Source organism: Armigeres subalbatus, chromosome 1, assembly GCF_024139115.2.
Source record: "Armigeres subalbatus isolate Guangzhou_Male chromosome 1, GZ_Asu_2, whole genome shotgun sequence".
NCBI lineage: Eukaryota > Metazoa > Arthropoda > Insecta > Diptera > Culicidae > Armigeres > Armigeres subalbatus.
This window is the reverse complement of record NC_085139.1, coordinates 63,069,094-63,082,267: the sequence shown is the minus strand read 5'-3', so window position 1 is coordinate 63,082,267 and position 13,174 is coordinate 63,069,094. Positions and strand designations below refer to the sequence as shown.

Sequence of the window (13,174 nt, the reverse complement as noted above, 5' to 3'; positions counted from 1 at the left end):
GAAGAAGGATTTCCATTTATAATTCATTAAAAAAAAGACAAAGATATATGTTTTCTCGTTTGTATTAATTATTTTGAATTTCATGTGTTAGATTATGGCGTTATTAGCGTGAAAAAAGTTTTGCCTTTCTGTATATTTGGTTTTTAGATGTTTGACGAAATTGTGTTTTTTTCCAAGGGTCCCCCCTAGGGAACGAAAGCGCAAAAAATTTTTTTTCACGTGTAATGCGTTTTCCGACTCGGATTCTTCATTAAGAAATGTAACGTGCCTTGATTTGACTGGTTTTATGTAAAACCTAATTTTTCAAAATCTGTTATTTATTTTTGTTGTTGACTGTGTCCCCGCTTACCGGGCAGTGGCAACAACATTGCCACCAATGTTTTCCCGCTTGACGGGCAGTGGCAACTATATTGCCACCAATTGTTCAATGTTTCTGAACTGTTTAATGTATAACAAACATACATTTGAGTTTAATACCATGTCAGCATTATGTCCTATTGTTGTTTTTGTTATTTATTGTTTAGATATGTCTGCCTTATAAAGGGTTAAAAACAAAATATCCCGAAAAACTCCTCCAGGTGTTTTCTAAAATTTTCCTCAAGATTCTTCTGAATGAGTTCCTAAAAATCCCAAGGAGTTTCAAAAGAATATCCGAAGCATTTTCCGAAGATTTTTACAGTAAAGCAGTAATAGAACGCTAGTGGCGCTATAACCATTGAAATTATTCTGCCATTAAGCTTAATAGCATATTCAGATTACGATTAGATTATTTATCGCAATAAATATCGAGTTAAAGCTGAGAACGAATGTATGGGGATGGCATCAGGTTGTTGTTTATCATAATATTAATGATCATAAATGGCGTAATCTGAATAGGCCTGTAACTTGGCCGTTTGATAGTATAGTAGGCACCTTGGTTGCTTGGTCCGAGCAAACCAGATGTTGGTCACAAACTAGTTGTTGGTCACGCGAACAGGTTTAAGGACGTTATGCATAAAGGATGTTAAGCATAAAATGGCCCAAAAACAGCCCACGACATAAGAGCAAGATTACCGGTGGTGAGTTTAAGCCGTTTTGCCACGCAGTATCATTATTTGACACTTTGCTAGTCGCTATTGAATGCGCTGCTGTAACAGTAGCGCGACTGACAGGTGATCAAATTTGGTAGCACGATAAGAGCGCTGCTATTTGATGAACTGTCAACTGTCAAACGTCACCGGTACGGAATACAGCAACCAAATTGAGAGCCGAAAATAGTGTCCGATACGGAAACAAGTGACGAAACTAAAATGGCAGCGCTGCGCGGATGATTAGAATGCTCGCGACCGATAATGATGCTCTAGTCAAGTACGAGACACTGAAGACGACCACGCAGTTGTGGTCGAAATACGTATCTGCAAAGATATCGAAAATAATTGGTGGAATTAAATGGAGAGTACTTAACTCGTCTTAGACGGTTGAATACATTCCACTAGAAGAACTCTATATATTTTTCTAAAAAAATTTTCGCTATATTTACTTTTTCGCTATATTTTGTTGCTAAAATCTATATATGGCACGTTTGTTTTTACCTGGAAATTAATGTAAAACACCTGGAAAAATCAGGGAATTTTGTTTTTACAGATGAATAGACACCCTGATACATTACTAGGTGCTCCATTCTGCCAAGTTTATGGGAGAGAAGACGGCGGGGGTGAAAAGTTAATTTTCAGTGCAAAACGAAAACAAACCGGCTGGCTCTCCCATACTAAAATCCAAGATCCCCATAAAACATCCTACCGACTTTTCCCCCGACTTAGTCGGTTTTCGTCGGTCGGATCGGCCTACTTTGTAGCCGACTAATCGGTTGTTTGTTGCACAGACGCTTATGGGAGCTTAACAGGTGCGTTTAGCGATTAAACAATACATTAAATCGACCTACCAAATCAATAGATTTAAACCAATTTAGTTGGTTGATTAGTCGGCTAACGTAGTATAGCACAAAAAACAACTAAACCGACGAAATCGACCTACGAAAATCTTAAGTATCGCATGATTGATTAGTTGATTCAGTTAAATTATAAAGTATAGCCGACGAAATCGGTCGATGAAAATCAATAAAATAGCTCGATTAGTAATTGTATTCTAATGAATAGCAGACGATTCCCGATGAAATCGGTTGTTTTTGTTCTACTAAATTAAGTTGTAAATCGGATCTTTAAATCGGAAAGCAATCATAGCTAGATGTAATATGGTCATTTATTTTTATTATTAATACAGTTGATTTTTATTACTAGATTTAGTTGATATACGATATTACTAGATTTAGTTGATAAGCGTGGAGCACAGCGAGCAAGGTGGGCAGACAAGGTGCAAAACGACTTGGCGAGCGTGGGGCGCATTCGAGGATGGACAGATGTGGCCTCGAACCGTGCATTGTGGCGTCGAATTGTTGATTCAGTGGTCTCTGTTTAGATGTAAACTAAATAAATTAAGCGAAAAGTTGTTTAGCAGAGCCTGCCTTACACTATACTATGTTGACCGAGATGTTGACAGTATGCCGAGATTCTGATCGGCGCTATTGGCTATAGCCTTAGGACCCGGCGTTGATGTGCTAATAAGTGCAACATGCAAGGTCCAGGCATGGGGGTCGTCTTCTGGTGTCAATAGTTGTCACTCGTTGGAAAATAATCCGATGAAAAACGAACGGAAATAATTAAAAGGTGATTGATCAATAGTTCAAAAACAAATACGCACAAAAATTCAATATTTTTGAAGACAACAATTTAACCTTACCTCGGCCTTACTTTACAGAAAGTATATAGAAAACTGGTCAATTCAGCCTCCATAATCTGGCAGAAACTTGTTGACGTGCTTGTTGCATTATTTATTTGGACCCTGTCTGATCCAGCCATTTTACCTCAGGAAACGATGGGATAGGATTCCTCGTCGAATGCAACTTCCTTTGAGCAAATCAGATGGAGGTAAAAGAGTATAGTATAAAGATAAGTATCCAAAAATTGGCGAGACTTTTTTACGCGTTATTGTATAAAAAGTTGTAGTCTAGAACTGGTTTATCATGCTAAATTTCACATTAAATAAGAAACAGAATTTCCCGTCGAAACTTGTTGCGGGTTAAGGATTGGTTCCGGAAAAATGGGCGATACTTTTTGGGCACAAACATTTATACATGGAGATGCCCTAGTAGCACACATGTTCCACATAGGTTAGTGCAACTCATAAGTGATCGAATTCAGTCACAAGTAAGTTGCTGCAACCATTTTTGTCTGACTTGTGCTGCTCGGGTGGCCATATCTCTGCGTATATCTGACGGATTTTCAATATACAATTAGCATCGGTCGGCATATTGAGTTTGGGGAAAGCATAAAACATAAAACATCCGGTGCCAAAAAACGATCTAAGATTTTGAGTAAGAACAGAATACTAGAAGAATTTTCGCGTCCTATGGTCTCGATTTTATTGAAATCGGACTGTGCTAAGCAAAGTTATATGCTGATTCAAATTTTGACAAAATTTTGTCTATCTCAACCTTTTTGCCTCCCCCTGTACTTGCCATTGAACTTCGCTATACATTTCAATTTACACAATATAGATATTCACTAATTTCAATAATAAATTTTTGTTCTATAAACACAACAGCTGCAAAAGTAAACACTACACTAAACAAATGCAATCTATTATCTATAATCCCGATTAAATCGGTATATAAACACTACTTAATCTGTCGATTGATACGTCGATCTAGATGATGTCTATGAGCCAACCGATTAAATAGGTTGTCAATACAAATGATTTGGTTGGCACCAGATTTAGTTGGTATTTATGAAGGTTGATTTGAACGACACCCGATTTCGTCGGTGGTAAAAACAGTTGGTTTCGTCGACACCAAGGTCAGGACCCGATTTCGTCGGTGATAAAAACAGTTGATTTCGTCGGCACCCGACTTCGTCGGTGTACCAGCAAATTTCCCATCTGTCAAATGTTTTATGGGGATGGCTGAATCGTGAATTTGGCAGATTGGAATACCTAGTGGAATACCTAGTGGTGTATTCATCTTGGTCAAACCTTTATATCCAAACCAGCCATCGGACGACATCCGAAACATGCGCATGTAACATAATCGACTGAGCTAAAATCTATTTTAAATTGAACCACTCTAATTATTAGTTTGCTACTACCTCTGCCGGTAAAGCCGATTTTCTAATAGTGTTTTTTAGTCAAAAATAGCGATTTATTTTAAGTTTTCACTTCAAACAAGTAACTGATTTTAAAAAGTGGAGATTGATTTGCCATCAGCATGACGAGCTTGGTGGTCTAGTGGCTACCACTTCTGCCTTATAAGCAGGAGGTCGTGGGTTCAATTCCAGGCTCGTCCCTTTCCTACTTTGTATTTCTATCTTAGTTCTTTCTGTGTTTCACGTTCTACCAAAACGATTCCTACTGTTATAACCTTCCACACAATCCCAAAATCTCCCGTGGCACCTATGAGAGGTCGTAGAGTTCTCTGCATCTTTCTTAAGTAGGTGTCTAACTAACCATCCTTCCCCTTCCTCAGCATTCGCAAGGACGTGGCCAGGACAGATCTCGACTATTGGAGCGAGTGCATTGCTTCCATCTAAGAGATAGTGATTAGTCCCAAATCAATATCTGTGGTAACGGATGAAAGTGATGCTATACTCTCATACAATTATAGTCTTGGCTTGTACCACCTACGAATTTGTGCGAATTATTCGAATTATTCTTAAATGCCCTGTGAGAAGAAGTGAAGTGCACCCCACCAAATCCTGAAGGGATGTTGTCACAATAGGACTCCTTGAAGAAATATGTTCATTATCACGGTAAGTGATTTCATATCCTGTGGACAAGTTAGTAATTCGAATATTAAACTTTCTTTCGACGCAATTCGATGCATTCGAATGTTGGTAGGAGAGAGGTGGGATTGATCCGTTGCTGGCCGATGCCATACAAGGGCCCCGTACGCCTGTAATTGGGTCCTAAAATGAAGAATCGATTTTCTTTCAGGGTACGATGAAGTTAATCATCCTGAACGCGTTAGTTTTTCTTTCGACTGAAAAATCGGAAGGAACATTGTTTAATTCGAAATTTTAAAATTAGATGAAAAATGCTTCCTCAACATTTTCGGTCTGTCAAAAAGTCAAAAAGTGTAAAAAAACGGCAGCCATTACCAAGGAGCTAGTCTAGTCTAGCTCCTTGAGCCCAATATTGCCTAATATTGCATATTGCCTTGAGCCATTACCGCGCGCGAAATGCTGGATATGGGCCTGACGTTTTGGGCTGACGGTTGCTTGGATGGTTGATTCGTGCTGAAATGTTGCACAGCCCAAAATTTGCCTTAAAATATCTCAAACACAAAACTACAGTAGCCGTTCGATAACGGCAAAATATTTACTTTTCAGTTAACGAATGCCGTTCGATAACTGCAATGCATTCTAGATGTCAAACGGTTGTCAATCGACGTCAGATGCAATAAAAGTGCATCTAAATGTGCAGCGCAATGCAGCTGTCATTGAGTCTGACATCAGTTTGAAGTTTAGCGGTCCGATAACTGCAAAACTGTTGCAACTATCGAATTGCAGTTAAAAAGCATTGCAGTTAAATGACTTGCAGTTATCGAACGTCTACTGTAATATTTTAACTGACTTTTACCAGAATTTTTATAACATCGGTGCAAGTATTCTTGACTACTTCGCCTTCTTCCCACTGGTGCCATATTGACTGTCATCGTGGTACTCTTCCAAATGTGTGCTTAATGCTGTGATACAAGTTCATCACCACTCCATCGGGTCGAGTTATAAGGTGGGTTATTTTCTTAATATTTGTATTCTTAGTACAAATTCAAATGCACAATCCCATTCCCATACCCCGAGCGATTTATTGTTTCGCGATGTATGAACAATTGAACACCTATTCTAAACTATTTGGTAGCAGGGGTGCTATGAAAAGATGAGGCTGAACTCAAAGAGCTGCAATCTCGAAAGGCTGAAATTATCAGAAGACTTAAATGTATCGAAAGGCTGAAATAGATGCGATGCAATGACACGTTGAGTGGTTGAATAGTTAATAAATTATGAAGAAACAAAAATAAAGTATAAATAATAAGGAATTTAAAAGATCAAAGAAGTAAGAATAAATTATAAAGAAAGAAAAAACAAAAATAAAGAAGAAAGAAGGGAGAAAAAATAGGAAAAAAAGAAAATAATTCGAGTAAGGAAGAAGGAATGAGGAAGAAACAAGCAATAAAAAGGAAAAAAGAAAGAGGACAGTAGGAACCAGCAAGAAGAAAAAAAGGAAGCAGGATAAAGGAAGAAAGAAAATGGAAGAAGAAATAAGGAAGAAAATGAATAACAGGAATAAAGAATAAGTAAGGAAGAAAAAGTACAGGGAAGAAGGAAGAAGAAAGCTGGAAGAAGGAATAAGGACGAAAAAACAAGAGAGAAGAACCAAGGAAGAAAAATGAAAGATTGAAGAGGGTATTTGGAAGGAGGAAGAAGAAAAATGGAAGAACGAATAAGAAAGAAAGAAGAAGGAACAAGGAATAGGAAAAAGTAAAAGGAAGAAAAAAGGAAGAAGAAAAAAGGAACAAGAAATGAGAATGAAAAAAATGGAGAAGGAAGCAGACACAGGAAGAAGACGGATGATGGAACGAGGAAAAAGGAGAAAGCAAGAAGAAAGAGATAAGAAGAATGAATTAAGAAGATTGAAGGAATAAATAAGAAGGAATGAAGGAGAAAGAAGGTTGAAAGAAGGAGGAAGGAGAATGAAGGAAGAGGGAAGAATGAAGAAATAAAAAGGAAAAAGGAAGAAGGAAAAGTAAGAAGTAAGAAAAAAGAAAGAAGAAGAAAGTAGGAAGAAGATAGACAGGAAACAAAAGAGGAAAAATGAAAGAAAAACAAAGTCAGGAGAACAATGTATGAGAAGGAAGAAGAAAGAAACAAAAAGGAAGAAGGATAAAGAAAGAAGGATGATGGAACAAGGTTGATAGAAGAGAAAGTTGAAAGAAATAGAAACAGGAAAAAAACACGGAAGAAGATAGAAGATAGAGAAACAATGGTTAAAGGAAGAAAAAGGAAACGGGAAAAAAGAAAAAGGAACAAGGAAACTGAATGTTGAACGTCCTCAGGTTCCTTTCAACTGCAAAAAGCCATCGTGTACGCGGCTTTCCGGGTTCTCTACTAAATATTATCTTCCCTTGACACTCTTCCGGTATACGAACAACGTGTCCAGCCCACCGTATTCTGCCGTATTGTATCCAGCCCTTTATTCATCTTGTACAACTCGTGATTCATGCGACGCCGCCAGATACCGCTCTCCGGTTTACCGCTGAGTTTTGTCCGCAGTACCTTACGCTGAAACTCTCCGAAAGCTCTCCGATCAACCTCCTTTAACGTCCATGTTTCATGGCCGTATAAGGCCACCGGAAGAATCATAGTAGTATACTCGCGGGTTACATCATTATCGCACGTCACTAATGTTCCAAGATACACAAATTCTTATACCACTTCAAATTTTTCATCATCAAGGCACCATTTCACTACCACCACTACTAATGAACCCACGTTGATTGCCAGTGACCATGTATTTCGTTTTGCTGGTATTGATCGTGAGTCCAATCCTCGCTGTCTCCCTCTTAAAAGGCGCAAAAGCCACTTTCACTGCACGGCGATTAATCCCGATAAAGTCGATATCGTCCGCAAATCCCAGGAGCATATGCGATCTTGTGATAATGGTACCGCTTCTTTGCACACCAGCTCTCCTAATCGCTCCCTCGAGCGATATATTGAATAGTAGATTCGAGAGTGCATCACCCTGCTTCAATCCATATAAGGTAACAAATGACGTCGATATTTCATCCGCAATCCTTACACTTGATTTCGATCCGTCCAACGTTGTACGAATCAGCCAGTTTCGCCGAAAAACTATGTTCTAGCATAATTTGCCATAATTCATTCCGTTTCACTGAAACGTACGCCGCCTTGAAAACAATAAACAGATGATGTTTCTGTAAGTTGTACTTCCGGAATCTTTCAAGGATTTGTCTCAGGGTAAACATTTGATCTGTCGTTTATCGGCCCTAACAAAAACCTGCCAGGTATCCGCAGACAAAGGACTCTTCAAGCGCACTCCAGTATGTGCCATTTCCTAAGGAGAGGACAAATGAGGCCGTCCAACCAGCTAGCAGGCAATTCCTCATCTCCCCATATTTTCGACATAATATGGTGCAGAACTTCATAAAGCTGCTCACTGCCATGTTTGAGAAGTTCAGCCGGGAGCTGGTCCTTTCCCGCAGCCTAATTGTTTTTCAGCTATTTGATAGCTTTTCCAACCTCATCTAGTGTAGGCGACTGCACAGCTTGTCCATCGTTGCTAATATTTATTCTGTTCACCGATGCACCGTCACTTCCACTATTCAACAAAGTCTCGAAGTGTTGCTTCCACCTGGCAGCCACTTCGGTTTTATCTTGGTCGTTGCACATGACGGGAGATGGCGCTGTCTATTTTCGCACGCCATTGACAATTTCATAAAACCTCCGCATATCATTCTCCTCCATTCTTTTCTGCGTCTTACTAATCACTTGTTCTTCATATTCTTTTCTCTTCCTGCGGTTCGTTTTTCGACTGCTCTTGCTTCGGTGTAACGATCTCTAATGCGATCGGGTACCCGACACTAACATCCGGCTTCTGGCAACGGTCTTCTCGTCAGTCATTCTCTGACACTCCACATCAAACCAACCCGTCCTGGGACGCCTCTGTGCAGTGCCTACCACTTCTCGCGCAGTTGTGCTTCCCGCTTCATGGATCGACTCCCATATATATCGTTGATGTTGTCGCTAACGTTGATTGCACTTGTTCGGTCAATGTTCGGACCTCTGAATGTCCACACATCGATAACATCCGAGAAATGGCGCTCATCCACCAGAACTAACTGGTCTATCTGGTTGCAAGTTTCATCATTTGGATGTCTACAGATGTGCTTTCGGATGTTCTTTCGTGCAAAGTAGGTGCTACTGATGGCCATCCCTCTGGCAGCAGTGAAATTTATTAACCGTAGGCCATTATCATTGGTAGCGTAGTGAAGGCTCTCCCTACCGATTATGAAAAAAGTCCTCTCTACCGACCTGAGCGTTAGCGTCTCCGATAACATTTTTCACGTCATGCTTTGTGTAGTCTCCATAGGCTTTATCAAGACAACATTCATAAAACGTGCCCTTCACGTCGTCAGATTTATCGTTTGTCGGTGGGTAAACGTTGATTAGGCTGTAATTGAAGAATTTTCCCCGTGTCATCAACACACAGATTCGATTGCTAATGGATTTCCTCCTCATAACCTGCTTGCCTATCACTACGAAACCAACTCCAAGCTCTGCTTTTTCGCCGCCGCTGTTAATGATCTTATATTTGAATGCAGTGTTGGTTATGGGGTCAACGGCTCTGAATTCACGTTCTCCGGATCTAGTCCATCGGACTTCTTGGATAGCGGCCACATTTACTACAACCTTCTGCAGTTCACGAACCAGAAGGCTCATTCGTTCAGGTTTATTTAGGGTCCTGACATTCCAGGTACCGAGTTTCCAATCATAGTCCTTATTTCGTTGCCGGGTAGTCAAAAATACCGTTCTCGTTTTCTTTTATCTCCATTTTTCGTGGTAATTGAGAGGCTTTAGCAAGCTAATTTACCGAGGTCGCTGATAGGGCTGCCACCTCAGGTATAGCTGACTGACGCGATACAACGTTTCCCTAATCAGTCGCTGGGTACCAGACAAACGTTGTTTGAGCCGCACCTCCTGGTGAACAGATGCTCGAGGCGTACCTTCTCACTATAGCTGATGTCAGAAGGACAACAGTGCCCATGCTCCTCAACAACAAAAAGTAGACAACTCTTAGCTGGCGGTCTTTTGTCATCGGTCGACCCGTGGAAGCGTGAGATATGAACTTGTGAGGACCAGAGCCATGTTGGGCGCTCCTTTCTTGATGTCAACCCACCGTTTTGCAGCCCAATAGACATGGTAGTGAAAATTTTGGGACATTTTTGAAAAGCCCACAATTAGTAGCGCCGGAAAATCATGATGTGCCAAGTTGTACTGTACTTTATCGAAACCCTAACAAAAATTGACTATTTGCCAACGATGAACTCTTGAAGTGGTCTCAGTCTGTGTAGTAGATTACGGAAAATGATTATACGCTCCGAATTGTGAAGAGTAAGTCGCTATGTAAACCAAACATCACATTCAAACATTCTGCCTCTGAAATGTGTGATTGAGAGTAAAGCTCGGATTAAATGATCGTAGCACTTCTGGGTACAGGAAGTCCAACTTTCACAGTGCCGTATTATTTTTTACATTCGATGCATAAATCATTAAACGTGCAATTCAAACCCACTGTCGATACAGCGTACATCTTCACAGTTCTGTCAACCTGCGTAAAAATACAAATACACCATATATGCGTACACATGGGTAAGCTATAATTCTCTTTTGGCTGAGCATGTTGTTACTTCATAGGTTGTTTATTTTAGTATTTCACAATACCGGTCAATATATCTACTCTCAGTTCGGGTTCAAAATTCGGAAGAGAAGAATCACTAATTGTGAAACTAACTAAAGTTTATAAGTATTCAGCAATCAATCAGAACTCAAAAGTCAAAACAGAATCTCTAACAGTATTTAATACTCATCATCATCATAATATCATCTGTGTCACTAATTTATTGAATCTACGCTTCGGATTTCTTATTTTTAGGGTGAGTTGAAAATGTTGATTTATGATTTCCTCTTCTTCTTGTTGTTGGCATTACAGTGGGGGATTGCCGTCTCGCAGCTAACTTTGGTTCCCATAGCAGTGCTTTCCATTGATTTTTATGAGACTCGCCATTATTGGTACAGTTGCTGCCCTATAGGTACAAGGGAGTCATTTTTATTAAGGAAAATCATTGTTTTCAATAGTTCGTTTAAGCAAAATCTCAGGATAAGCTGGATTTAACAGCATATTTATAGTACTGGGGTCTCCAGTTAGGATGAACATTCTCGATTCCCTGGACATAGCAAATATATCACAATGCATCTACTGAAATCATCGTAAAGTGCATAGTTACAAAAAAACCTCATTAAATCCGGACTACCTCCATTAAGGGTGAGGTTACCCTATATTCAAATCTGCAATTTTCAGTTTTTCAATGTGATGTAGTTTCCGCGTGTAGCTGAATTTGAATAAAATTGGCCAATGTTGAATCGTGTCGCTTGGTACCTTTAAGGACATAGTTGGAAGAGTTCCACAATGGAGTCAGAACCCTCAAAATGCTGATGGGATGCTCATCAAACTTCACTTTCTTGAATAAGTCATTTGTTTGAAGTAAAAACTTAACATCGCGATTATTGCTAGATGACTCTCGTACTTCAATACAATTCTAAATATATTTCCCTTAATACATAACTCTAATTTATATTTTAGCCCGTATTACACAATGAATAGTACGTTAGTTTCAAATAAAAATAAAATCTCTCAACATGGAAACCACCGTCAACGGAATTCGCATCGTGCATTCGGTAATACGCAATCCCACCACCCATTGACTCCACAGAAATTCTCCTGGCTTCTGAGACATTCGGCTGCAGTGGCCGAACATATGGATTCCGAAGCATTCGTTGGATTCGACGTGCTGCAGCAAATCAGTGGCGCTGACAAGACCCGAATGTTGGAGTTGATAGCCCAGGACCAAAAGGGACGGTACGAAGTGCGTGGCGAAGAGGTTCGGGCCGTCAACGGGCATAGTGTTCATTTTTGTGCGGATCTCGAGGTGATAGCAGATGATCGTAGGCCGGAATTCCTGTATCATGCCACCAACGATAAGGCCCTACCGCTGATCATGGCAGGGGCGCTGAAAAGAATGGGTCGCCATTATATTCACATGTACGATAATCCACCGCAGAAAACAGCCGTGCGGTATCGGGTTCTGAGGATCAAACCGCCGCCGGGACACACGCTGTACAAGACCAAGAATGGCTACGTTCATTGTCGGGATGATATACCGGCCGAATTCATTGAAGTTTGGAGTTGATTTTTGTTAGTTTTGTATAATAGGTGTGCCAATGTTCAGGTCAGCAATTTTCGTTACCCCTTCTGTTGATTTGTAATACGATGTCTTTTTTAATTCCAATAAAAAACTACCGAAAGCCCCTTGAATATGTACCTATACCTATCATAATGATTGTCGTACACTTCGTGTTGTTCGTATCAAAACCGAATGTAATTTTATTGCAGGTCGCTCTTTCTTGGGCCGCCAGTCGCCACAGCCCCAGAACCGACGTCCTCTTCCAGGTTATCTGCTAAGTATGACTTTTGCTGGTCTTTCTTCTGACATACGCACTACTTGTCCAGCCCACTGCAATTTGCCGTATGTTATCAACCTGTCGATGTCTGTATTTTTGTACACTTGGTACAACTCGTGATTCATGCGTCTGCGCCATTGACCAGCCACGCATCATGGCAGGAAATCGTACGTATTTTGGACCCCGCAACACGCTCCGATCGAATAGAGTTCGCTGCCGTACCAAACTGACTATCTACATAACGCTCATTAGACTGGTACTGCTCATGATCGCAAATTTGTTCATTGTGTAAAAAGCCTGTAAATCGTTCAGAAAGCTCAATTTACTGCATCTAATCGCACAACAGTAAAATAGGGTTTACTCTCTTGCTTATCTGTGGTACGCTGGAAATGATTAAGTTTGTGGGGAGGATTGACAAACAATTTACAAAATCAACCAAAATGCAGATGTTACAAAAATGCGATCATGGGCAGGGTTGTCCTCTATAGACACGAGACCTGGAAAATGCTCGGGGACGACCAACGTGCACTATGCATATAGAAGACGATACATGGAGGAGACGAATGAACCACGAGTTGCAACTTCTGTTGGGAGAACCATACATCGTTCATATCGGAAAAATTGGAAGACTGCGGCGGGCCGGGCATGTAGCCGGAATGTCAGACAATAACCCGGTGAAAATGGTTTTCGACCACAATCTGACTGGCACAGATAGGCGAGGTGCGCAGCGAGCAGAATGGATCGATCAGGTGGGAGACAATTTGCGGACCCTCCGCAGACTGCGCGGCTGGCGACGTACAGCCATGGACCGAGTTGAATGGAGAAGAGTT

General features: G+C 40.5%; 1 protein-coding gene across 1 annotated transcript; it reads left to right on the top strand.

Moving 5' to 3' along the window:
• The first annotated feature begins 4,813 nt into the window (after positions 1-4,813).
• LOC134206706 (probable RNA 2'-phosphotransferase) lies at positions 4,814-12,221 on the top strand. The gene is made up of 2 exons (XM_062682459.1): positions 4,814-4,838; positions 11,467-12,221. Exon 2 carries the CDS (start codon positions 11,480-11,482, stop codon positions 12,071-12,073), a length of 594 nt encoding a protein of 197 aa, XP_062538443.1. The 5' UTR covers positions 4,814-4,838; positions 11,467-11,479; the 3' UTR covers positions 12,074-12,221.
• Positions 12,222-13,174: the final 953 nt, after the last annotated feature.

Coding starts and splice junctions, on each gene's coding strand:
- LOC134206706 (XM_062682459.1), top strand. CDS start 11,480: ATGAATAGTACGTTAGTTTCAAATAAAAATAAAATCTCTCAACATGGA.